Source organism: Trichomycterus rosablanca, chromosome 13 (genome assembly GCF_030014385.1).
Source record: "Trichomycterus rosablanca isolate fTriRos1 chromosome 13, fTriRos1.hap1, whole genome shotgun sequence".
In the NCBI taxonomy this organism is placed as follows: Eukaryota; Metazoa; Chordata; class Actinopteri; order Siluriformes; family Trichomycteridae; genus Trichomycterus; species Trichomycterus rosablanca.
In genome coordinates this window covers 24466786-24493424 of record NC_086000.1, presented here as the reverse complement: position 1 = coordinate 24493424, position 26639 = coordinate 24466786, and the positions used below count along the sequence as shown (strand labels likewise).

The window sequence follows — 26639 nt, the reverse complement described above, 5'->3', positions numbered from 1 at the left end:
TTATGGAGTTGAAGTGCTTTTAAAACATGTAATCAACCTATTCCATTTTTTTATTTTTTATTAACTATTGATGAAAATTACAAAATACAGTGCAAATATGTTTTGACCTTCACCGTACTTGGTTTTACTTAAAACCTTGGACACACGTGTTGCCTTTTACAACATTATCATCAACAAAGCTTTATACGACGACGCAAGCTGTTACATTTGTGATCTGAACACAAAAATGCAGGCCTTGATAATGACCCAGACAATATACACTAATCAGCCATAACATTAAAACCACCTCCTTGTTTCTACACTCACTACATTTTATCAGCTCCACTTACCATATAGAAGCACTTTATAGTTCTACAATTACTGACTTTAGTCCATCTGTTTCTCTGCATGCTTTTTTAGCCTGCTTTCACCCTTTTCTTCAATGGTCAGGACTCTCCCAGGACCACCACAGAGTAGTTATTATTTGGGTGGTGGATCATTCTCAGCACTGCAGTGACTGACATGGTGGTGGTGTGTTAGTGTGTGTTGTGCTGGTATGAGTGGATCAGACACAGCAGCGCTGCTGGAGTTTTTAAACACCTCACTGTCACTGCTGGACTGAGAATAGTCCACCAACAAAATATATCCAGCCAACAGCGGCCTGTGGGCAGCGTCTTGTGACCTCTGATGAAGGACTAGAAGATGACCAACTCAAACAGCAGCAATAGATGAGCGATCGTATCTGACTTTACATCTATAAGGTGAACCAACTAGGTAGGAGTGTCTAATAGAGTGGACAGTGAGTGGACACTAATTAAAAACTCCAGCAGCGCTGCTGTATCTGATCCAGCACAACACACACTAACACACCACCACCATGTCATTGTCACTGTAGTGCTGAGAATGATCCGCAACCTAAATAATACCTACTCTGTGGCGGTCCTGGGAGAGTCCTGACCATTGAAGAACAGGGTGAAAGCAGGCTAAAAAAAAGTATGTAGAGAAATAGATGGACTACAGTCAGTAATTGTAGAACTACAAAGTGCTTCTCTATGGTAAATGGAGCTAATAAAATGGACAGTGAGTGTAGAAACAAGGAGGTGGTTTTAATGTTATGGCTGATCAGTGTACTTTATATTTATTCTTAAAGTGCCTGAGGACGTTTTCTACATGACGTCAGAGCGCATGCGTCAGAAGCGCGGGAAAAAGAACAGGAAGTGTGGAGTTCATGGTGTGTGAATTAAAAGTTGCTCAGTTTAGTAAATAATAATGGCTACGTCATCTGTATCGAAGGTAAAAATGCATGTTTTATGTTTTTAAATTGTTACAGAACGGGATTCGCGAACCAAAGTGCATTATATAAACAACTAGCTGCTTAAAGTACGCAAACGTCAGTAATTCAGTAACAGTTTTTAGTATAAATATGCAGTATATTCATTAATTCACTTCGTTTACATGAATATAACAATAAAAGCCATGCGTTTAATTTTTACTGCCAGTAAACGAGTAAAATCTGAGGCTGTGACGTTTTAAATGGAAAAAAAACATGTCAGTAGTTAAACTGGCTGCTGATGTGTGTAGTAGTGTTTGTATTTGTGGCGTCCAGCAAAGACAGACATCCTGACAAAGGTTTGTTTCTTGGTTTTGCTCTGAATCACTGCAGCCCTGATCAGGATGGAACAGCTACTAAAACATGCATTACCGTATTTATTCTGTTGTAGATGTTGCTTGTAGATAAATCTGTACTCTTGTTGATACTGTGCAACTGTAAGTGCTGTTGAAGTCAGGGCAGTTGTAGTCTAGCTGTTATTAAGGTACTGGACTAGTAATCGAAAGGTTGCTGGTTAAAGCCCCATCACTGCCAGGTTGCCACTGTTGGGCCCCTGAGCAGGGCCCTTAACCCTCAATTGCTTAGACAAGCTACTGTCATAGTACTGTAAGTCGCTTTGGATAAAAGCTTCTGCTAAATGCTGAAAATACAAATGTTGGACGAGCATTGGAATTAAGCAGCACTCACTAATGTACAGTGTATCACAAAAGTGAGTACACCCCTCACATTTCTGCAGATATTTAAGTATATCTTTTCATGGGACAACACTGACAAAATGACACTTTGACACAATGAAAAGTAGTCTGTGTGCAGCTTATATAACAGTGTCAATTTATTCTTCCCTCAAAATAACTCAATATACAGCCATTAATGTCTAAACCACCGGCAACAAAAGTGAGTACACCCCTTAGTGAAAGTTCCTGAAGTGTCAATATTTTGTGTGGCCACCATTATTTCCCAGAACTGCCTTAACTCTCCTGGGCATGGAGTTTACCAGAGCTTCACAGGTTGCCACTGGAATGCTTTTCCACTCCTCCATGACGACATCACGGAGCTGGCGGATATTCGAGACTTTGCGCTCCTCCACCTTTCGCTTGAGGATGCCCCAAAGATGTTCTATTTGGTTTAGGTCTGGAGACATGCTTGGCCAGTCCATCACCTTTACCCTCAGCCTCTTCAATAAAGCAGTGGTCGTCTTAGAGGTGTGTTTGGGGTCATTATCATGCTGGAACACTGCCCTGCGACCCAGTTTCCGGAGGGAGGGGATCATGCTCTGCTTCAGTATTTCACAGTACATATTGGAGTTCATGTGTCCCTCAATGAAATGTAACTCCCCAACACCTGCTGCACTCATGCAGCCCCAGACCATGGCATTCCCACCACCATGCTTGACTGTAGGCATGACACACTTATCTTTGTACTCCTCACCTGATTTCCGCCACACATGCTTGAGACCATCTGATCCAAACAAATTAATCTTGGTCTCATCAGACCATAGGACATGGTTCCAGTAATCCATGTCCTTTGTTGACATGTCTTCAGCAAACTGTTTGCGGGCTTTCTTGTGTAGAGACTTCAGAAGAGGCTTCCTTCTGGGGTGACAGCCATGCAGACCAATTTGATGTAGTGTGCAGCGTATGGTCTGAGCACTGACAGGCTGACCCCCCACCTTTTAAATCTCTGCAGCAATGCTGACAGCACTCCTGCGCCTATCTTTCAAAGACAGCAGTTGGATGTGACGCTGAGCACGTGCACTCAGCTTCTTTGGACGACCAACGCGAGGTCTGTTCTGAGTAGACCCTGCTCTTTTAAAACGCTGGATAATCTTGGCCACTGTGCTGCAGCTCAGTTTCAGGGTGTTGGCAATCTTCTTGTAGCCTTGGCCATCTTCATGTAGCGCAACAATTCGTCTTTTAAGATCCTCAGAGAGTTCTTTGCCATGAGGTGCCATGTTGGAACTTTCAGTGACCAGTATGAGAGAGTGTGAGAGCTGTACTACTAAATTGAACACACCTGCTCCCTATGCACACCTGAGACCTAGTAACACTAACGAGTCACATGACATTTTGGAGGGAAAATGACAAGCAGTGCTCAATTTGGACATTTAGGGGTGTAGTCTCTTAGGGGTGTACTCACTTTTGTTGCCGGTGGTTTAGACATTAATGGCTGTATATTGAGTTATTTTGAGGGAAGAATAAATTTACACTGTAATATAAGCTGCACACAGACTACTTTTCATTGTGTCAAAGTGTCATTTTGTCAGTGTTGTCCCATGAAAAGATATACTTAAATATCTGCAGAAATGTGAGGGGTGTACTCACTTTTGTGATACACTGTATATTGTTCACATCACATTGTTTAGATGTTGGAATAAGAGCAATGAATGGCCCAAAATACCTAATTATGTCTTTTTCTTTAGAATCTGATTAAAGTTATACTGTTCAGTTTACCCTTATTCATGATTAAACTGTTCCAACGTTGCTGAAGCTGGGAGGACTGTTACCATCATCTAGCAACCATGATTTAAGTACAAGATACTTTGTGATTTCAGTTATATAAAAGTACAAGTACTTATTGAAACAAAATAATGATCCTCCAGGACCATGGAGGAAAAGTAATGCTGGGTATTATGAAGTAATACATACAGTAGACCCTTTAGTTACGAACGGTTTACCATACGAACATTTGGAGTTACGAACGATCTTTTTCAACTTAACGTACGAACAAATTTCGGATTACGAACCGAAATTCTCCAAACACGTGACGTCACGAACAAGTTCACTCCGACCGTATATTAAAATGGCCAAAAGAAGCTGCAGAGAAAGCGTTGTTGTGTTGTATAATTACTCCTGCCAGTAGCTGTCACTGTGTATCAGACAGAGGGGACAGTGAGTGAGAGAGAAGAAGGAAGTCCGCTGAGTAAAGTATTTTTTTTCGTGCGACCTACAAAATACAATTCTATTAAAATAAACAAGGAAATAATAGAGAAATATGAGAATTATTGTTGTTTCTGGTAGATACATCTTATAAAAAAAGAAGGAAATGAATTATGGTGTATGGTACAGAACACGTAATGCACTGAAATGTGATGTGTGTTTTTTATGTATACAGTACTACTGTGTATTGTTGTTTATTATTGTTTATTACAGTAATGTCTATTCTATTTAAGATTTAAGGGAAAATACATTTGTATTTATAACAAAAAAGACCATTTAAGACATTAGAAAGGTTAGGTAAGGGGGTGGTTTGGGGTGGTTTGGCACGGATTAATTCTATTTACATTATTTCTTATGGGAAAAATAGGTTTAACTAATGAACATTTTGACTTAAGAACAGCCCTTCGGAACCAATTAAATTCGTAAGTCAAGGGTCTACTGTAATTAGAACATGTTTTAACCCATTGTAATGCGAAGTCTTAACTACCTGTATAAAACCACAATTTATCAGGATTAACCTATCCCCCCCCTGTTTAGGGGTGCTTTGTCTTCAAGCCAGCCTCCAAGAAAAGAAAGCGAGTTGTAGGTGCAGGTAGGTGAAAAGTCAATCAGCTGGTTAAAAGTATGTGGACATCTGAGCAATGCTTGTTCGATATTTTCATTTCAAAACCATGGCCAATTAATAAACTCACTAATTAAAACAGGTGTCCACATATAGTATAAATGTCTTTTTAAGAGCCGATTCCTGACAGACTTGAGCTTGTTATCTTCTTGGCATTGCAGAGGATTATTTTGTTGATGGAGGTGAGGACAGTGGCTATGGCAAAGAACGCTTTAGTATTTGTAAAAGACTCTGGGAGAAGATTAATACGGACACAGAGGTTTGTGTATTTACATTATACAGTATACAACATTTTGGTTTTCTGTGTCACATTTGTCCCTTTGATAACAAAATGGCATTTTTATTTCAGGTATTGCAAGATGAGCTTAATAAGAAAATGTTGGATAGCCTTTTAGAATTCATTAAAAAGTATACCACAAGCTTTGAGTCTAGAGCTGATGACTGGGCATCACTAATGAGAGCCAGTGAAATACCTACAGCTGCCCTGGTGCTTGGTGAGTGCATTAATTTTACTTCTGAAAAGTGGTAATTCAGTAAAGGAAATGATGTCTTACTAACTTTTATTTCTCATAGGAGTGAATGTACCGGATCATGATATGACATTTCAGAGCCTTACTGACCTCTTGAAGGAATCTGTTACCCCATTTGCTGTGTCTTTACAGGCTAAGGAATGTTCAGGTATACTTTCATTGTAAAGTGATAATGTTAGTCCCTGTCTGTCTTTCCCTCCTTTTCTCTCTCTCAATGTACCTATTGCCCAAATTTTAACTAAGTGTTATAAATAATCTCTAATTTAAATTATATTGAATGCCACAATTATTGGATGTTTTTTTTCTATACTTTCTTTGTGCTGATAAACCACAAATGTCTTTTTTTGCCAATGCAATGCGTCTTGAAAGTTGAGATATCCTGCTGCTATTACATTTTTAATTAATTATACATGGTCAAGTGTAATTATGTATATAAAACTTCAAAACCAATGATGTTTTTAGAACAGAAATGATCTTGTTTTCACACAGCTCTGAAGAACCTGATGCAGAGAGTATTAGAAAGGCTGATGGGGGTTGGGGTGTTATTAGAGGAATATGAGGAAGACCCTGGTATGTCTTTAGCACAGAAGAGGGTGTCATGCTCAATAAATGCACTTTGTCAGTGGTACAAGACTGTTGTGAAGGTAACACTGTTTAAAAAGTGTAGTTAAATTTTTTTAAATGAAAATATATTTTAAAAAATTACAACATACTGATTGTTTATTAACCATTACTAAAATCTGTATAAATTTATATATATATTTAGATTTAGAAATACTTTAATACTGAGAATTCTGTGTTTGTTGTGTTGGTGGCTGCTTCTTGCAGAAACACATTGTGAAATCTCCAGGGAAGAAAAGCAGTTTATCAGCAAGTCCTCCAATTGTGTTGATCTTCAAAGATTTTGAAGCTTTCAATCCACGTATTCTACAGGATTTTATTCTGATCTGCAGGTAAAGGTGTTTGTTCATCACATTTCAGTGTTGTTATACCAGAAGAGGATTCTGGTTAATGTGACGCACTCAAAAAAAAAAAAAAAAGTGGCTCTTCTGAAAATCTTCTGAGTTTCCACTTGCTGACTTGCTTTGTGGAATCTAGACTTGTCATGCCCCTGTACCAGGCTCTTTTGTAGTGCTCACTGTTCAGTGACCTGATTTTTGTAGTCGTCTAATATGCCCTACTCAACGTCTAGTTGCAAGCGTAGTGATGGTGGTCAGTACTATTTCACATTTAAAAGAAACTTTGCTTTTAAAATATGACTGTACATTCTTGTAAATTATGCAACAAATGCCATGGGTGTAAATATTGTTACCCTAAACATAACATTTTTGGATCACAAGCTTTGAAGGCAGTAACTGCAATCTTAGGTCATAGTTTCTCAGGCCATGTCTCAGTTGCACTTTGTGGTTTAGCAGGATGACATAAAACATTTCTCAAAAAAACAAGAATGGGTGAGTAGACTATAGTATTTTTGTAACCTGCCTTGAGTCAATCATGGGAAATCATGACAAAATCATTAAAAACACTTAACTGACAGTTTTTAAAATTCACCAACAGCTAAGCATCAAAGGCAAACTGATTCAGTAGAACAGATTTCCAGCTGAGAAATATAGAAATACTGGACAAAAAATTAAGGGTGCTAGTGTTTTTGTTCATCCATTTTTCTTAAATGTAAAATAAAAGATTCAGAACACAAATACTTTGGGTATAAAAACTGGGACTTTTATTATGAGATTTATATTAGGGAAATGTGGGTGCATGCAGTGGGTGGTGCATTCTCCAGGTTCAGTTGGCTGGGCATGTACAAAGACATGATTGGCTTTGTCTGGGGGTGGTTAAAGCGCTGCCGTGGATTGGCGCCCTGTCCAGGGAATTCCTGCTTTATGCCTGGTGTTTCCCAGATGAACTGGACTTGCTTTAACCCTAACATGAACATAAAGTGCTTGATGGGGAAAAAATGGAAAAATCAGAATATTAGTGAAATGCATTATATACTTTTTAAACAAAGAATTCTTGAATATTTTAAACAGTCGCTACATCCAGGAGCTTCCGCTGATCTTCGTCTTTGGCATTGCTACATCTCCCAGCACAATTCAGCACATGCTGCCGCATTCAGTGTCTTCTCTGCTGTGCATTGAGCTCTTTCAGTCCCTCTCCTGTACCCAACATCTTGCAACAGTTATTGACAAGGTATTTATTACTGATGGTTTATAAGCAGTAGTTCATCTGATTAAATGTATCGTTTTATTTATTATTTTTTAAAATTTTGTTGTTACAGCTGATTGTGACCTCAGAGTTTCCCTTTAAGCTCAGTGGCAAAGTGTTACAGGTGCTGGTGAGCATCTTTCTGTACCATGACTTCTCTGTGCGCAACTTTGTCAAAGGCCTGCAGGTAAGCATATGCACATAAAAATGAAGTACTTACCAGTTTCTAACTTTTTATGTTACAGGAGATATAAATGTTTGTTCTTGTACAGTTAGCACTGTTGGAGCACTTCCATTCACAACCTCTCAGTGTGCTGTGCTGTGAAAAACGGGATGCTCTGCATTATGCTGAGAAGTTAAGCCACCAAGATGTGGAGCTGATCCGCCAGCTGCCTTCTTTTATGAGGTAATGCATTAGCTGTAAACTGAAAACTAGAGTGCGCCATTGGTAAACGGACATATACTTAAGAATGTGCTTTTTTTACATTTACAGTTGAAGTTAATTGTTTAAATACTCTTGTACTGGAATTAAATTGGATTGAGGTCAAAGCTCTGTAGGCTATTGGAGTTTTTCCACTCAACTAGTCAAACCATGTCTCCTGTGCGCAAAGTTCAAAGCATACAATTGATTTATGTACATGTTAGCAGTAGGTGGGGCTGAATCACCTGAACTCAGTAATTAGAAGTGGTGTGCACATACCTTTGGCCATATATGTAGAGGACTAATTCATCTTACTAATTAATAGTAAGGCTAGGCTACTATTTAAATTGTGTACCTGCACGTTTTTAAGGAGTTAAATTACATATCTTGTAACTCAAATTATTATAATTTAGCTGCTTGTCGGTGTTTCTGTCTTGTGACTACTCTAAAGGTACCTGTAAATGATTACCCTATAAACCTCATACTGAGTGGGTAAAATTAAATTGCCTGTTGACTCTTGATTGCTAGCTATATAAAATATACCTTATACATGGATGGAAAGGCCTCTTTAAGAAAATACCAACAAATATCGAAAGAAAATTCTAGACTTTATGCTCCACAAACATTAAACCTATTGCATAAACATGAACATTAATACCAAAACGCACGTAACTACAGTTGTTTCTGAAGTCAGCTAATAGTGTATGATCATAAATGTGTATGCCCTAGATGTAGCTCTAGATTCAGGTATGGCAATAAAACCAAATACTACTACTACTATACATGGGTGGAAATTTTGTTTGTTTGTTTTTCGCATGGTTGCCTGGTTTTGTGTGACTACGGTTTTTATTTTAGATTTGTGGAGGCACAAGAGCCACAGGAACAAGTGCAGCTTCTTACCAGTGATGAGCATGTTAAGGTAAATATCAGGCTGTGTGTGTGTGTGTGTGTGTGTGTGTGTGTACGAGACTAATTCTTAAATGAACTTTTATAATGCCATTTCACCTTTGTTGCTTCTTAAATAGGCAAGACCAGACAATTATAACCAGGTGTTGAATTGGTCATACTGCCCTCACCCACCGACACCTCCTGGTTGGCGAGCAGGCACCAACCTGTCAATTATGTGCTACACCCCTAACAATCAAACACATTTTATTAGAATGTCATACAATTTCAGCCATCAGAGACAATTTTTATAGGGTTGAGAACATAAAAGAATTGTTTGAGAAGATTTCTCCAGTTAAAATTCTTAACTTTTTAGAAAGTCTTGATGTAAAACAAATGATCTAAACATAATGATTTACAGTTCCAATATCTGTCTATGCCATAAATTAGCCAATATGTCGCTGATATGGCAATAAACCCAAACAAACAAACAAAATCACCTTTGTTGATGTTCTATTAGGTATGCAGCTAAGTTATTATTTTTATCTTTTACATATAGGGCTGGACGATATGGCTAAAATTTATATCACGATATAACTCCTAATTTCGGTCGATACGATATAATATCGATATGAATGACACAAATGTCAGAAAAACTGCCAAAAACACCAACATTGGATGGCTGTACCTGCAAACCTCTTTTCTGGTTTCTGGCAAGAAATACAGGCTGAATACACCACTGAATCAGTCCTTCCTCTCTTATCAGCTATTTCATCTGCTTCTTTTTCAACTGTGGACAGTGGCGGAGCCAGACAATTTTCATAGCGGTGGCCAGACTGAGACCATTGCTCACACAGGGGTGGCACAGAAACTGTCTGATACCTTATTTTTGTATATGGCTAGTGGCTGTTGATCTAGTAATGTTTTGGTCACTCACTCGTTTACCTATACAGGCAGTGAGTACCATGTAGAATGACATCAAGCCTAGCATAATAAACTTTTTATTTTTTCTCATTTTCCCTGTGAAAAACTAAAATATAGGCTATAACCTTTTAACAGAATTTCAAAGATATTCCTTTGCAATACTTGATCATTTGATTGCAAACTTGTGTGTACTGATGAGACTCATTTGAACCCCAGAACATGCTAGCATGAATGCATGGAAAACAAATTTTAATTTTCTTTCAAGAATATGATACATTTTGACCAACTTGACTTTACTTTTAATAGCCTTCTACAATGCTGGGGCTTCTTAAAACTGAATATTCTCTTTTCAATAGAAGTGTTATATAAAAGCTATTAAATTGTTTTTGGAAAAAAAAACACGCCCAATTAGGAGTAAAACCGCCCAATCTGGCAACAGTGGAACGCGAATATCCCGTTGGTGCCTTTATTCGTAGCGCGCCACAACTAATAAGAAGTAATATTAATAACTGGTATTAGTACTCAGTAGTATTAGTACTCAGTAGTAATACTTTTTTGTAATTGTGTTGGTGGTTGACATTTATGTTGAGTGTGTAACTGCACTGTTTTGATGGAGAACTACTCGCTTGAGGTGCGCTGTTGAATTGCGTCCCTGTGGGAACCTGCGAGCAGAAATGCTTCCGCAAAAAAGTAACACGGGCAAAGCGCACTGACGTAATGCATATCGATCGAATTTGTTTAAAAATCATATCACCGTTATTGAAACATTTTCTATCGCGATATATATCGATATCGAATTATTGTCCAGCACTATTTACATATATATAATAGTAACATATTTTATGTAAAATTATTACAGACAGTCTGCCAAAAGTTACTGAAGGACCTTAGAAAATACCATAAGAACTACTATCCCATTCTGCGCTGTCTCCACACTCTGACCTCATCCCTGCCAAAGTATCCACTAGGAAAACAGGTAAGATCTTTAAGTTCTTTAAATTATAATATGGTTTTACCAAATATGTAATGTGAATGTTTGTGTTTAGATACGAGAATTGCACATATCCTGTCTTGAAAAGAATATTTGGGAGACAAATGAATATGAATCTGCTATGCAGCTTCTGAGGTACAACATTTGTGCTCAAATTATCATCACCCCCCTTTCCTCCCAAATGTGTTATTTCCAATTTCTGATTGTAACTCAAGTGCCTCCTCCAACCTTACCCACTGCCTTTTAAACATAAAAGCTATTTGTTGCTATGTATTATTATAACATACCCAGATTTGAAGACACATGCTTACATTGTAACACCACTACAGGTTGCTAGCAAAAGACGAGCTTGTTTCAACATTGAGAAAGTGTGCTGACATTCTGAAATCAGGAAACACAAAGAAAACAAGAAGTGCACTGGAGCAGCTGGAGGACTACTTTATCAAATTTGAGCAGCTTGACAGTAAGTAATTGCTGTGAAATGATAAACACAAAATGAATGTATTATATCAGCCCCTGTTTTGTCTGGACTTGTAGGTGGAGTAATGGAGTCATTTGCTGCTGTTTATATAGTTACAGTTTTAACACTTTTTTTTTTTTTTTTTACCATACTGTAGCGTGTAATACCATGAAACCTAATTTGTGTACCACTTCAAAATGTGTAAAATATCAAGGGGTTAAACATTTACACAAGGCACTGAATGCATGATTAGTTATTATCGTAAATAGCAAATTGCCAGTTATTTTCTGTTTAGCATTTAATATTCGTTATTTTAATAGGCAAGTGATGTTTTATTTTTTACATGGTATCAAAAAGCAGGGCTGTGTTGCAATCAGTAATGAATTTGTGCCAACAGTATTAATTCAGCCCATAAAACCAAACTCGATTGAAAAAATCTAAAAATCAGCCAATTTGGCTGTAATAATATCTACCCAAAATGTAGCATTTCTATTAAAATAGAGGAATAACAGTTTGTGTGTTGTATTGGTAGCCTAATACACTGTTTCCCAACCTCTTTGACCCACGGCACATATTTCACATTAGAAAAATCACAAGGCACACCACCAAAAAAATTTTCACAAAAAGTATTGTTGTACTGCCCTCTAGTGGAAGAGAATGTAATTGTTCTGCCTGTCACTACACGCCGCTCGCTTAGACTCAATTACATTCTCTTCCACTAGAGGGCAGTACAACAATACTTTTTGTGACTTTTTTTTTTTTTGGTGGTGCGCCTTGTGATTTTTCTAATGTGAAATATGTGCTGTGGGTCAAAAAGATTGGGAAACACTGGCTTAGAGTACCAAATTGGATTATCTTCCACAGCACACCTGATGATTTCTCACGGCACACTTAAGTGCCGCGGCACAGTGGTTGGGAAACTGGCCTAATAGTCAAAAAACTACAAATTCACAATTGCAATAGATATTATCACTTAAGGACACTTGTTACAGTGAGCTGTTTAATCCTACCGATTTGAGATACCTTAAATTGCTGGGAGTATTTTCTGGTTTAATATAGTTGCATATCATTTTAGTCACTGGTAATCTCCATTTTACTAGCATTTGTCACAATTACCATTTTTCCTGTACTTTTTATTATATGCTGCTAAAATTAATTTTAGAATAATAGAAAAAAACACTGTGTTGTCTCCTAGATTTGTCTGCAGATAATCTTGATGAAGAGGAGGCCACTTCACAAAAAGATCTCCAGATAAAAACAGATCTCTTTCAACTTCAAAAAGTGAGTGTTTCTTTGGTTTAATTGAAGTTTCCTGTTATACAGTTGAGGTCAGCATTGGCACTGCTGAATATTAAGTACACCATGTAAAAGTTCTCCTGAAATAAAGTGTTTAGTGAAACTGATTGGATATATATACATAAACTCATATGTTTGATATAGAAAAGCACAAAACAATAAAACCCAAATAATTAGAAATTAGATTAATTAGAAATTAGACTCGCCTCTTCACACCTGGTCAGCGCTCACTTGACTTTAATTAGCCTATGAATTGTGGCTTTAATGCTTAAAAAGATCAGTTTTTCCACTGATTCTTGTTCACAATGGCAATTACAAAACAGGGCTCTATGGGTGAAAACCAAGAAAGACTCCACTGCTTAAAGGCATAAAATGACTGAACTTTGTCAAAATTTACAGACAAACCACAATCCTTCAGGAAAATGTTATACGTTATGTTTATAGATGATAAATCCGTATCCATAATATTGTGGGGTTGCTTTGCTGCCTGTGGGATTAGAGGCCTTGAAAGTGTTAGAGGAACAATAAAAACAGATAATTGTTAGAGCATTTTAGAGTGAAATCCTAGTGTACAAGAACTAGGTTTGTGTTGAACAAAATAAATTCTAAAGCAGGATAATGACCCACAGCACACACAAAAGGACTGTTTTAAACTGGCCAGCAATGAGTCATCTCAATCAAATTGAAAATGTTTAGAGAGAGCTTAAAATCTGCTATTGGGAAAAAGAACCCTGCAAACATTCAAGAGCCTAAGAAAATTTTTGTAGCCATCTGTGAACTTCTTGCATCTGTAGGCTGGTATTGTCACAGATTGTGGAATTAAGCTTTATAGAAGGGTACATGCTGTTTCTTCTTCATGTCTTTTTTTGACTGCATGTATGTTGACAGGTTAACTTTTTTTGTTGAATACATTTAAACATGCTGTTAAAATCTTCCAATGATAGAAAGTTGGTACATATCCACTTATTTCTGAAGATAGCATCTTTTTATAGTAAACTATCCAGGGTGTCAGTAATATTGACCACAACTGTAGGTGTCACTGTTAGATTTCTCATATCTGGTCTATTTTCCCCTAGACACTCTTGGAGATGGAGACCAGGAGGTCGAAAAAAATTAGTCCATTTGAGGTTTTGAGAAATGAGGCACTAGATGTCTTTGATGACCTTGTGAGGTTAGTGATTTTTTTGCTTCATACTAATCCATCTAAAATATTATTTAAAAGAAATTGCTGTTTCAGATGTTACAGAATGCCTTGCTACTAATCATAGTATTGTTTAATTCTCTACTGTATATTTTGTTAGTTTATACAGTCAAACAAAATAGGAAACACATATCAGTAAAAGGGACACATTTAAAAAGTAAAAATCTTGCTAACGGCAGTAATTAAGTTTATTAATGGCTAAACTCAGTCCTATTAATGTTTAATGTTAATACAATTATGATTGTAAGAAAGGATTGTTAAGCCAAAACACTAGAACCACCCATTTAATTTGCTGTTATACAGCTCTAACCTGGTAAGACATGGACTCCACAAGACATTTGAAGGAGTCATGTGGTATCTGCAGGTCCATTAACTTAAACTTCTGAATGTTGTGGGGTGCATCATCCTGCAGTGTATGCTGGTGCCATTTCTTTTCTGTGCGGGTAAACTGTGCACATGTGCCTAGCCATAACAGTATGGCATGTATGACTGCCAATAACTGCTGTGTTCAACACATGTAATATGAGTAACTCATCAGCCTGAAATTAATGTATCCCTGACCGTGATATGCACAGTTGTTGTGAAACAAGTATTGCCATGCACATTTTTGGGTGACGGTGAGTCCTAATGTTTTTGCCTATTATTGTAATTATCCATTTAAGAAAATCAAACTTAAGACAGTCTAAAACTATCACTGAGCTCAATAACGATTTATTTGCTAACATGCAGTGTAAATACTCATTACTAGAAGAAACTTTAACATGACAGTAATAAAGTGTTGTAATAAAGTATATAACGGGTGCACAACTTCTTTTTACCAAGGGCCGATTTCACATAAACACCTACACCAGAGGGCCACAAATTTTATTTTTACAATATGGGAGATATTGAAGCGTCTTTCTGACACCAACTGATTAATGTGGTGGTCGCAAGTGCTTCAATCTTTTGCTTTATGTCCTCGCCTCGGAGATCGTTGAGTTTTAGGTGTTTTGTTTCATAATGCCTCCGTATATTCCTTTGCCACTGCCATGCATTCCAAGCACACCAGACATGAGAAAATGTCATGGCCCGTTTCCTAAAAAAATACTTGTATGTCCATTCAGAGTTAAATTTCTTATGCTCGAGATCCACTTTTCTTTTTGTACTCGTACTTGGTTTGGACAAAGACATGGTACCGCTGAAGTAACTTGTATTTACTTAATTTAGCAGGCACTTTTCATTCGCAATTTCATGGAATTACCTGGTAAGTTAAAATGACAGCATAATTTATTTAAAATCCATCAGCACTTTATTTGGTGGGCCGGATGGAGAGTATTTCCGGGCCGTATGTTGTGCACCCCTGGTATATAATAAAAAAATTTCTGTTTAGAAGCCATTTGATTCCACCAGAGACACAGCCACTGTATGAGGTGTGCTACTACAGCTTCTCAGGGGTTCTGAGGCGACACCTCAATGCCACCCCACGCACCTCCATCCAGACTGCACTGAACCATCCTTTCTATTACCTACAGGTAGAAACCATTTAATTATGCAGGATTGTCAGTTAAAGATTGTAGAATATTTTAAAGGTTAATCTTGCTTCAATGTTGCAGAATGAGAACCTGAAAACAGATACAGGCATGGTATCCAATGCTGCTCCTGATATCTGCATTGCATACAAGCTTCACCTAGAGTGTGGGAGACTTATCAACCTGTTTGACTGGCTGGAGGTGGGTCCATTTTGTAAAACAACAAATGACTTTTTTTGAGATTTCAGCATGAACTCAGGCTTCAGTGCTGCATATTTAAGCTTTTTCTTGATAAAAATATATTGAACTGTTTTGTTCTTCAGGCTTATGCAACTGTTGCTTCAGCTGCTGAAGGAAAGGATCCGGATTCTGATGAGTATGGAAAAGTTGATGAAGTCAAACAGTATCCTTTATCTAAATACCAATTACTTATCAGCACACCCAGGCCTTCAGACCGCTGCCAGCACTTCTAGTGTGATCAATAAAAACTGGTTCAATGTGAACTTTTTAGACTAGACTTATTTATTTCCATTGTAACATTACAGTGAATCTGTAAATTAACTGTATTGTACTGTATCAAACTAGGAAACTATCAGAGCAGTTCTACTACCTAATTTGGTTCTAATAATGCTAGCTTATTTAAACAAAGGGGTTTTGTGTATTGTCCTTAACTAACAAGTGCTCGTTTCATCCAAGCTGTGTCTGAACTGGAGTTTCTGGGATTTGTGAAGTCAACGAAGCAGAAAACTGACCATGTGGCACGACTTACTTGGGGCGGGTGTTAATGATGATCCATTTGGTAATAAATACTATTTTCTAATAAAATGTTTTTGATGGCATTTACATTTTTTGGTTAGTGTTTAATATTCTACGAAATAGCCAGTGTTAATTGCTAATTACACTACATCCACCAGCCAGATTTAATTAAATTACTTCTTTACCCAATACCTTTTTTTAATGCATTTTTTCCCTTTATCCGATTTTTAGCACGTCCAATTTTTTTTTTAACCCAATTGCGTTATGCTTCCTCTCTACTGGTGCTGACCCCTGCCCCTGATTAATGAGAGCTACCGGCACACGTCCCCTCTGAAACGTGAGCAGTAGCAGACTGCTTTTTTTCAACTGCACCAGCCGAGTTCATATGCTAATCAGCCCTGTGCACAGAGAGCCACACCTGATCAGCATTATTCCTCAACCAGCCAGCAGAGGTCGTAATTGCATCAGTTATGAGGTCCCTATCCGGCTCTCTAACCCTGTATAAACAAATGTTGTTCATATAGCTGTCCAGCCCAGCTGGATGGCAGAGCTGAGATTCGATGTATTCGAAATCCCAGCTCTGCTGTGCTAGCGTGTTTTTACCGCTGCGCCACCTGAGCGGCAACCCTATACTTTTTGCGTATGCTGGATTGCAGATTTAAAATACACTAAATTACACAAAAATTATTGCAAAATCAAAATCCCAACCCTGGTTTTCCATCAATCTCATGACATACTTAGCATGACTGCATGAATTGTTGCTACATTTTCAAATTACATTTTGTGCAATATATGTTGGACAGAAACTCTCCTACACTACATTATTTAAAAATACATTCACACTTTTTAAAAAAAGTGAAGCTCATGAAACACAAGTGAACACAAGTCTTTATTAATAAAATGTTTTTACATTTTTGGAATTATTTTCTAATCCGTGACTGTCAGTCTCATGGCCGAGAGTGTGAGAAATAGATTATTACACTCCAGGACTGAACTTTGACATCTATGATCTATACCAATACACAAAGAAAGCAAATCAAAAAGCTACAAGTGAGCATAAAAATAACATGAGCTCAGTATATAGCACAAACAGCTTTACCCCAATTCCAGCCCTAGAGTACACTGCTGCTGCTCCACTTACTATATTTGGCTCATGAAAGACTAACCTGTATAGCACACTGAAACTGGAAATACTTGGAGGTATTAAACATTTTAGATTTAGACCATACTAACACCTATGTGTATGTGGCATGACTTGAAATAATACATGGCAATCCATACTGATAAGTCTTAGATGCCAGAAAAGTGTGTAACAAGGCTCATGGTACACGTATTAAGTAGGCCACTGGTAAGATAACAGACAAAAAAACAGGTCCGTATACATTTACAGAAGGAAGCACCCAGGTTCACAAGGAACAATTATACATACTGACAAGTACTCAGTCAGCATAAGTGTCACTGGAGCAGTTTTGTTTTAAAACCAGGTCTGCGTGTGATTGACGGAACATTCAGCTCAGGAAACTGCAGCAACTGAAGTCAAACAGCGTTTTGGCATTGAGCAGCTCAAGATACATCTTCAATAAAAGAGAAACAAAAACACATTAAATCTGGGAAATAACATTTGTATGTGTAATAAGTTGGGGTAAAAAATTTTATAAGTCACTTACAACTAGCAGGTTGTTCTTCAAATCGCCGCATTAACTGGTCATGTGTGAACTTCACAAAGGTGTCATACTGCTCTGTAACAAAAACAGTCAAGTCAGAACAAATGGAATGTTACTTATTTATTCATTAGGATTTTAATGTCGTTTTACACACTTTTTACACACATTCATGACAAACGGTAGTTATTCGTTACAATGATTCATCAGTTCACAAGTTTAACATCAAACACAGTCATGGACAATTTTGTATCTCCAATTCACCTCACTTGGGTGTCTGGACTGTGGGAGAAAACTGGAGCTCCTGGAGCAAACCCATGCAGACACAGAGAGAACATGTAAACTCAACACAGTTTATGTTTATCAGAATTTTATTTTATTTATTTAACTATTAGAATTTTAACGTCATGTTTTACACTTTGGTTACATTCATGACAGAAACGGTAGTTACTCGTTACACAAGATTTATCAGTTCACAAGTTAAATGTCAAACAGTCATGGACAATTTTGTATCTCCAATTCACCTCACTTGCATGTTTTTGGACTGTGGGAGGAAACCCACGCAGACACGGGGAGAACATGCAAACTCCACACAGAAAGGACCCAGACCGCCCCACCTGGGGATCTAACCCAGGACCTTCTTGCTGTGAGGCGACAGTGCTACCCACTGAGCCACTGTGCTGCCCGAACAAACAAAATTACTGCAGCAAATTTGAAATTCAATTCCACTCTTTGGACTGCTGGAAATACAATACACCCTCTAAAGAACAGAATATAACAGAATGCTTATATTTCTCATATATACATATACACACGTACAGTTCAACGAAATTCTTTTTTTCACATATACCAGTTTGTCTGGAAGCTGGGGTCAGAGCGCAGGGTCAGCCAGTGTATGGCACCCCTGGAGCCGAGAGGGTTAAGAGCCTTGCTCAAAGACTCAACAGTGCCTGCATGGCAGAGCTGGGATTCAAACGCTAACCTTTGATACCCCAAAGCTCTACCCATTACGCTCCCACTGTCCCTAAAGAGCATCAGCCAGCAGAAATTTGGTGCCATTATTTCTTTCACTTTTAATTTGAAAGGGTTCTGTACAAAAGCAGTTTAATTCATACCTGCCAGTTTGGATGTCAGTATCTCCTCGTATTCTTCTCTGACTTTTTCTTCGCGCTCTTTCAGGAGACGTTCACATATCATGCCTACCTGTCTTAAAGTAAACAGTGGCTGTTCTCTCCTTGAGGGTGAAACAGCTCCAGAGGATGTCTCTGAAAATTTAGAAGTTTTATGTTAAGTATCTATCTCTAAGGGTAATAGTATAATATATGTGTTAAGGATGAAGTAGCACCACAGTTCCCATTGCCAATTAATGAAGACAGTCTAAAAGCCTAAATGATAGGGCTAAGGGTTTTAAGCTTAGATCTACGTCACGTCACAGAGTCTGATATTACAATACATATGAACTCAAACTTGTACTATTAGAAAAAATAATACTGGTTCACCAAAGTATTTTTTAAACATCTGCAGTTAAATTTTTCCCCCCAATCTAGTTGTATCCATTCTCCCAATTGCATTTTATTTTCTCTACTGCTGTGATCCCCACTCCTGACAAAAAAAGAGCTGTGACTAACACACACCCCCTCCGACATGTGTGCAGCAGTCGACTGCTTCTTTTCACCTGCACAAGGAGAGTTGATATGGGGCTCAGTATTGTTTATAGAAAGTCATGCACTGATCTTCATTATCCCCCATCTCAAGCCCTATTGATCAGCCAGCAGAGGTCATTATTGCAGCAGATATAATGAATCCCCTCCAGCAAACCCACCCATGGATGACCCATTATTGACCATATAGGTGCCCGGCCTGCCAGTAGCAAAGCTAAGATTCAAACTTACAAGTTTTTAAGTCCGTAAAGTATAATGCCAGTTTCATTTGTGCTAAATATCTGGGGTGACATGATGCATCATAATGCGAAACATTCTCAAGATCTGCATCTGAAGATATTTACATCATCAGATTAATTAAACCCATCAGGTTTACTATGCATTCTATAAGCTGACAAAAGTAAAAGCAATTTGATAAAATTACACTAAATGCCAGAGAATGTGTTATTTCTAACTTTTTCACTCACTTTTGACATGGAAATTAATACTAGGTTTAAACCTGGCCAGATACGCCCAGTCAGACATTCAAATTCAGCTATAAAATTCAACTCAGTGGCTTCTGTAACAGTGAACAACTAATATTAACATTAAAAACACTGTCATTATTTACTTCTACCACTACAATGCTCATTTCTTTTCATTATCTAAATAAAAACAATACTAAACATCCATGCATTCATGTGCAGACATTTGTTTTTACAAAAAAGAATTACATGCAATTCGATTGGAGATATATAAACTTTATCCATAGGACCATGGCTCACAAAAGAGAGCATGTGAGGAATAAAATCAACAATAACCAAAAACAAAACCCCCATACACCCCTCCCCCAGTTTTACTCTCAGTATGAAGCATAAAAATAAGCCTGTTGTTTGTAACCCAACTCACCTTGAAAGCTGGATCCACTCAAAAGAGATGCATGAGGTTGTGAAAAGAGAGATGAACAAGCCTCAGGCTGGTGAAAGCTTCCTTCCAGATGCTTTCGCTTCTGCATTCGCTTATACTCCTGCTTTATGTTATGAAGGATTTGCTCTATTTAAAAAAAGAAAAGGTGTGGGTGAAGAACATGGAAAGATACAGTAAAAAGTTTGTGTCAAAAATAATTGTATATTTTTACACTAAATATGTAAAATTATCTTTTGTTTAATTGTTGGGTTGGGGTTTATCAGAGTTTATAAAACTATATCTGCATTATCTTGCTGTCATTCTTTTGAAATACACTATATAGATATGTGGACACCTGGTCATGAGCTTATCTTACTTCTGTTTCAAAACAATAAACAATAATATAGAGATGAAATAATAATAATGTAATATATGTACAGAACTGCAGTGAGTGACACTGAGAGCTGGGTGAATGGATGAATAATAATGTAATAGTACATGTACAGAACTGAAGGCCACTTAAAGATGGGTGAATGGATGAATAATAATGTAATACATGTATAGAACTGAAGGCCACTAAAAGATGGGTGAATGGATGAATAATAATGTAATACGTCTATTGACCTATAGTAAGGGATAATGATAGCGGGGTGAATGGATGAATAGTGGTGTAATTCATGTACAGACAGACCTGTAGTGAGGGACACTGACAGCTGGGTGAATGGATGAATTATAATAATGTAATAAATATACAGACCTGTAGTGAGGGACAATGACAGCTGGGTGAATGGATGAATTATAATAATGTAATAAATATACAGACCTGTAGTGAGGGACAATGACAGCTGGGTGAATGGATGAATTATAATAATGTAATAAATATACAGACCTGTAGTGAGGGACACTGACAGCTGGGTGAATGGATGAATTATAATAATGTAATAAATATACAGACCTGTAGTGAGTGACACTGACAGCTGGGTGAATGGATGAATTATAATAATGTAATAAATATACAGACCTGTAGTGAGGGACAATGACAGCTGGGTGAATGGATGAATTATAATAATGTAATAAATATACAGACCTGTAGTGAGGGACAATGACAGCTGGGTGAATGGATGAATTATAATAATGTAATAAATATACAGACCTGTAGTGAGGGACAATGACAGCTGGGTGAATGGATGAATTATAATAATGTAATAAATATACAGACCTGTAGTGAAGGACAATGACAGCTGGGTGAATGGATGAATGATAATAATGTAATAAATATACAGACCTGTAGTGAGGGACAATGAGAACTGGGTGAATGGATGAATTATAATAATGTAATAAATATACAGACCTGTAGTGAGTGACAATGAGAACTGTGTGAATGGATGAATGATAATAATGTAATAAATATACAGACCTGTAGTGAGTGACAATGAGAACTGGGTGAATGGATGAATGATAATAATGTAATAAATATACAGACCTGTAGTGAGGGACAATGAGAGCTGGGTGAATGGATGAATTATAATAATGTAATAAATATACAGACCTGTAGTGAGGGACAATGAGAACTGGGTGAATGGATGAATTATAATAATGTAATAAATATACAGACCTGTAGTGAGGGACAATGACAGCTGGGTGAATGGATGAATGATAATAATGTAATAAATATAGACCTGTAGTGAGGGACAATGACAGCTGGGTGAATGGATGAATGATAATAATGTAATAAATATACAGACCTGTAGTGAGGGACAATGAGAGCTGGGTGAATGGATGAATTATAATAATGTAATAAATATACAGACCTGTAGTGAGGGACAATGAGAACTGGGTGAATGGATGAATTATAATAATGTAATAAATATACAGACCTGTAGTGAGGGACAATGAGAACTGGGTGAATGGATGAATTATAATAATGTAATAAATATACAGACCTGTAGTGAGGGACAATGAGAACTGGGTGAATGGATGAATGATAATAATGTAATAAATATACAGACCTGTAGTGAGGGACAATGAGAACTGGGTGAATGGATGAATGATAATAATGTAATAAATATACAGACCTGTAGTGAGGGACAATGAGAACTGGGTGAATGGATGAATTATAATAATGTAATAAATATACAGACCTGTAGTGAGGGACAATGAGAACTGGGTAAATGGATGAATGATAATAATGTAATAAATATACAGACCTGTAGTGAGGGACAATGAGAACTGGGTGAATGGATGAATGATAATAATGTAATAAATATACAGACCTGTAGTGAGGGACAATGAGAACTGGGTGAATGGATGAATTATAATAATGTAATAAATATACAGACCTGTAGTGAGGGACAATGAGAACTGGGTGAATGGATGAATTATAATAATGTAATAAATATACAGACCTGTAGTGAGGGACAATGAGAACTGGGTGAATGGATGAATTATAATAATGTAATAAATATACAGACCTGTAGTGAGGGACAATGAGAACTGGGTGAATGGATGAATTATAATAATGTAATAAATATACAGACCTGTAGTGAGGGACAATGAGAACTGGGTAAATGGATGAATGATAATAATGTAATAAATATACAGACCTGTAGTGAGGGACAATGAGAACTGGGTGAATGGATGAATTATAATAATGTAATAAATATACAGACCTGTAGTGAGGGACAATGAGAACTGGGTAAATGGATGAATGATAATAATGTAATAAATATACAGACCTGTAGTGAGGGACAATGAGAACTGGGTGAATGGATGAATGATAATAATGTAATAAATATACAGACCTGTAGTGAGGGACAATGAGAACTGGGTGAATGGATGAATGATAATAATGTAATAAATATACAGACCTGTAGTGAGGGACAATGAGAACTGGGTGAATGGATGAATGATAATAATGTAATAAATATACAGACCTGTAGTGAGGGACAATGAGAACTGGGTGAATGGATGAATGATAATAATGTAATAAATATACAGACCTGTAGTGAGGGACAATGAGAACTGGGTGAATGGATGAATTATAATAATGTAATAAATATACAGACCTGTAGTGAGGGACAATGAGAACTGGGTAAATGGATGAATGATAATAATGTAATAAATATACAGACCTGTAGTGAGGGACAATGACAGCTGGGTGAATGGATGAATTATAATAATGTAATAAATGTACAGACCTGTAGTGAGGGACAATGAGAACTGGGTGAATGGATGAATGATAATAATGTAATAAATATACAGACCTGTAGTGAGGGACAATGAGAACTGGGTGAATGGATGAATGATAATAATGTAATAAATATACAGACCTGTAGTGAGGGACAATGAGAACTGGGTGAATGGATGAATGATAATAATGTAATAAATATACAGACCTGTAGTGAGGGACAATGAGAACTGGGTGAATGGATGAATTATAATAATGTAATAAATATACAGACCTGTAGTGAGGGACAATGAGAACTGGGTGAATGGATGAATGATAATAATGTAATAAATATACAGACCTGTAGTGAGGGACAATGAGAACTGGGTAAATGGATGAATGATAATAATGTAATAAATGTACAGACCTGTAGTGAGGGACACTGACAGCTGGGTGAATGGATGAATTATAATAATGTAATAAATATACAGACCTGTAGTGAGGGACAATGAGAACTGGGTGAATGGATGAATGATAATAATGTAATAAATATACAGACCTGTAGTGAGGGACAATGAGAACTGGGTGAATGGATGAATGATAATAATGTAATAAATGTACAGACCTGTAGTGAGGGACACTGACAGCTGGGTGAATGGATGAATTATAATAATGTAATAAATATACAGACCTGTAGTGAGGGACAATGAGAACTGGGTGAATGGATGAATGATAATAATGTAATAAATATACAGACCTGTAGTGAGGGACAATGAGAACTGGGTGAATGGATGAATTATAATAATGTAATAAATATACAGACCTGTAGTGAGGGACAATGAGAGCTGGGTGAATGGATGAATTATAATAATGTAATAAATATACAGACCTGTAGTGAGGGACAATGAGAACTGGGTGAATGGATGAATTATAATAATGTAATAAATGTACAGACCTGTAGTGAGGGACAATGAGAGCTGGGTGAATGGATGAATTATAATAATGTAATAAATATACAGACCTGTAGTGAGGGACAATGAGAACTGGGTGAATGGATGAATTATAATAATGTAATAAATATACAGACCTGTAGTGAGGGACAATGAGAACTGGGTGAATGGATGAATGATAATAATGTAATAAATGTACAGACCTGTAGTGAGGGACAATGAGAGCTGGGTGAATGGATGAATTATAATAATGTAATAAATGTACAGACCTGTAGTGAGGGACAATGAGAGCTGGGTGAATGGATGAATTATAATAATGTAATAAATATACAGACCTGTAGTGAGGGACAATGAGAGCTGGGTGAATGGATGAATTATAATAATGTAATAAATGTACAGACCTGTAGTGAGGGACAATGAGAACTGGGTGAATGGATGAATTATAATAATGTAATAAATGTACAGACCTGTAGTGAGGGACAATGAGAACTGGGTGAATGGATGAATGATAATAATGTAATAAATGTACAGACCTGTAGTGAGGGACACTGACAGCTGGGTGAATGGAGAAGGTTCATGGCGCAGCGAGTTTCTCGGTGAGGATGAGGAGGATGAAGAAACCGGGGCGCATCTCCTCCGTTTAGACGAGCTGGGACTCAGTAACGGATCAAAGTCCATAGATCTCTTTAGTGTAGCTCCACACGCCATTACTGCTGCTCTCAGATACGATTAAAACCCTTAACACGCTGGATTACAGGAGTAAACGAGACTGAACTGAGGCTCGGTCGGTTAGCAGAGTCCCGGAACGCCGCTAATCAGATCTGTAGCTAGCACACTCACCAGGCCTTTCAGACGAGCGTTCTTATTTAGCTAGAAGCTCAACAAACCAAGCCGCTGAACGGTTAATTTTGTCCAGTGTCTTTTTATTCGATTCTTCTGGAATCATTAAGCTTCAGTGAGTCACAAACTGCTGAGCTGCGATAACAGCGACGTTCAAAAACAAACCCAGTTAAATGAACTCAGCTGCACTCTGTTTATCTTTTTCCACCATTTTCACTTCGCTGTTGTTGAGGATTGGTTCTGTTTTCTTCTCTGCCTGTTGACGGCTACAGGAAAACCAAAATTAAATGCATCTACTGCCACCTCATGGATTTATTTTTAAACACAGACGGCTCAACGGTAGAGTGGTCAAGCGATCCATCTATTTAATTGCTTGTTTTTGGGATATCGACTCAATTGTGTTTCTTCTTGTAATACTGAATTTAAAACTACATTGACATTTTTGGTATTTACCCAAAGTGATTCACGGTTGTAACAGAATACCTGGCAACCTGGTAGTGGTGGGTTTGAAGCAGTGATTTTACAATTGTGTTTTAACTGGACTTGAAAATACATGTTTTCATGTTATAACGAGTTCATTTGTATTTTCTCTTTCAAGATTTAAAGAAAAGCACCGTCTTTGTCTTTCTATAAAAAAAAAGAAAAATAAAAAAAAATAGATTAGATTTATGTAAAAAACAAACCTTAACCTAAGGCTTTATTTGTTTTGTTTTTTTTACATTATATATATATATATATACCGTTTTTTATGGTGACTTTTTTTACGTTCTTTTTTTTTTAAACATTTTTTTAAAACTTTTTTTCATGGTGACTTAAATTATTTGTAAAAATTTTACAAACAAACCCCTAAGGCTTTATTTGTTTTTTTTACATTATATATATACGTATATATATATATATATATACTGTATATATATATATATATATATATATATACACAGTGTATCACAGAAGTGAGTACACCCCTCACATTTCTGCAGATATTTAAGTATATCTTTTCATGGGACAACACTGACAAAATGACACTTTGACACAATGAAAAGTAGTCTGTGTGCAGCTTATATAACAGTGTAAATTTATTCTTCCCTCAAAATAACTCAATATACAGCCATTAATGTCTAAACCACCGGCAACAAAAGTGAGTACACCCCTAAGCGACTACACCCCTAAATGTCCAAATTGAGCACTGCTTGTCATTTTCCCTCCAAAATGTCATGTGATTTGTTAGTGTTACTAGGTCTCAGGTGTGCATAGGGAGCAGGTGTGTTCAATTTAGTAGTACAGCTCTCACACTCTCTCATACTGGTCACTGAAAGTTCCAACATGGCACCTCATGGCAAAGAACTCTCTGAGGATCTTAAAAGACGAATTGTTGTGCTACATGAAGATGGCCAAGGCTACAAGAAGATTGCCAACACCCTGAAACTGAGCT

The 26639-nt window shown here is 37.1% G+C and overlaps 2 protein-coding genes across 4 annotated transcripts; one reads left to right on the top strand and one right to left on the bottom strand.

Annotated features, from left to right (window-relative positions):
* The first annotated feature begins 1190 nt into the window (after window positions 1-1190).
* On the top strand, window positions 1191-16113 carry orc3 (origin recognition complex, subunit 3). Of its 3 annotated transcripts, none has more exons than XM_063007157.1 (20): window positions 1203-1272; window positions 4783-4837; window positions 5029-5126; window positions 5217-5361; window positions 5441-5545; window positions 5887-6041; window positions 6226-6350; window positions 7428-7587; window positions 7676-7789; window positions 7875-8008; window positions 8879-8942; window positions 10692-10808; window positions 10879-10958; window positions 11153-11286; window positions 12479-12564; window positions 13656-13750; window positions 15150-15291; window positions 15373-15489; window positions 15612-15691; window positions 15985-16113. In XM_063007157.1, the coding sequence occupies exons 1-20, from the start codon at window positions 1249-1251 to the stop codon at window positions 15992-15994; spliced, it is 2040 nt and encodes a 679-aa protein (XP_062863227.1). In that variant the 5' UTR covers window positions 1203-1248; the 3' UTR covers window positions 15995-16113. The 3 variants fall into 3 exon arrangements, with proteins under 3 accessions (XP_062863228.1, XP_062863227.1, XP_062863226.1); XM_063007156.1 differs by having other exon boundaries at window positions 1215-1272; window positions 15968-16113; XM_063007158.1 differs by lacking the exons at window positions 15373-15489; window positions 15612-15691; window positions 15985-16113 and adding an exon at window positions 14987-15023 and having other exon boundaries at window positions 1191-1272; window positions 15150-15284.
* Window positions 16114-16920: 807 nt separating this feature from the next.
* On the bottom strand, window positions 16921-25503 carry LOC134324915 (akirin-2-like). Its single transcript, XM_063006838.1, has 5 exons — window positions 24901-25503; window positions 20255-20398; window positions 18821-18970; window positions 17712-17783; window positions 16921-17618 (listed from the first exon to the last, which is right to left on the bottom strand). Exons 1-5 carry the CDS (start codon window positions 25073-25075, stop codon window positions 17608-17610), a joined length of 552 nt encoding a protein of 183 aa, XP_062862908.1. The 5' UTR covers window positions 25076-25503; the 3' UTR covers window positions 16921-17607.
* Between the last annotated feature and the right edge of the window lie 1136 nt (window positions 25504-26639).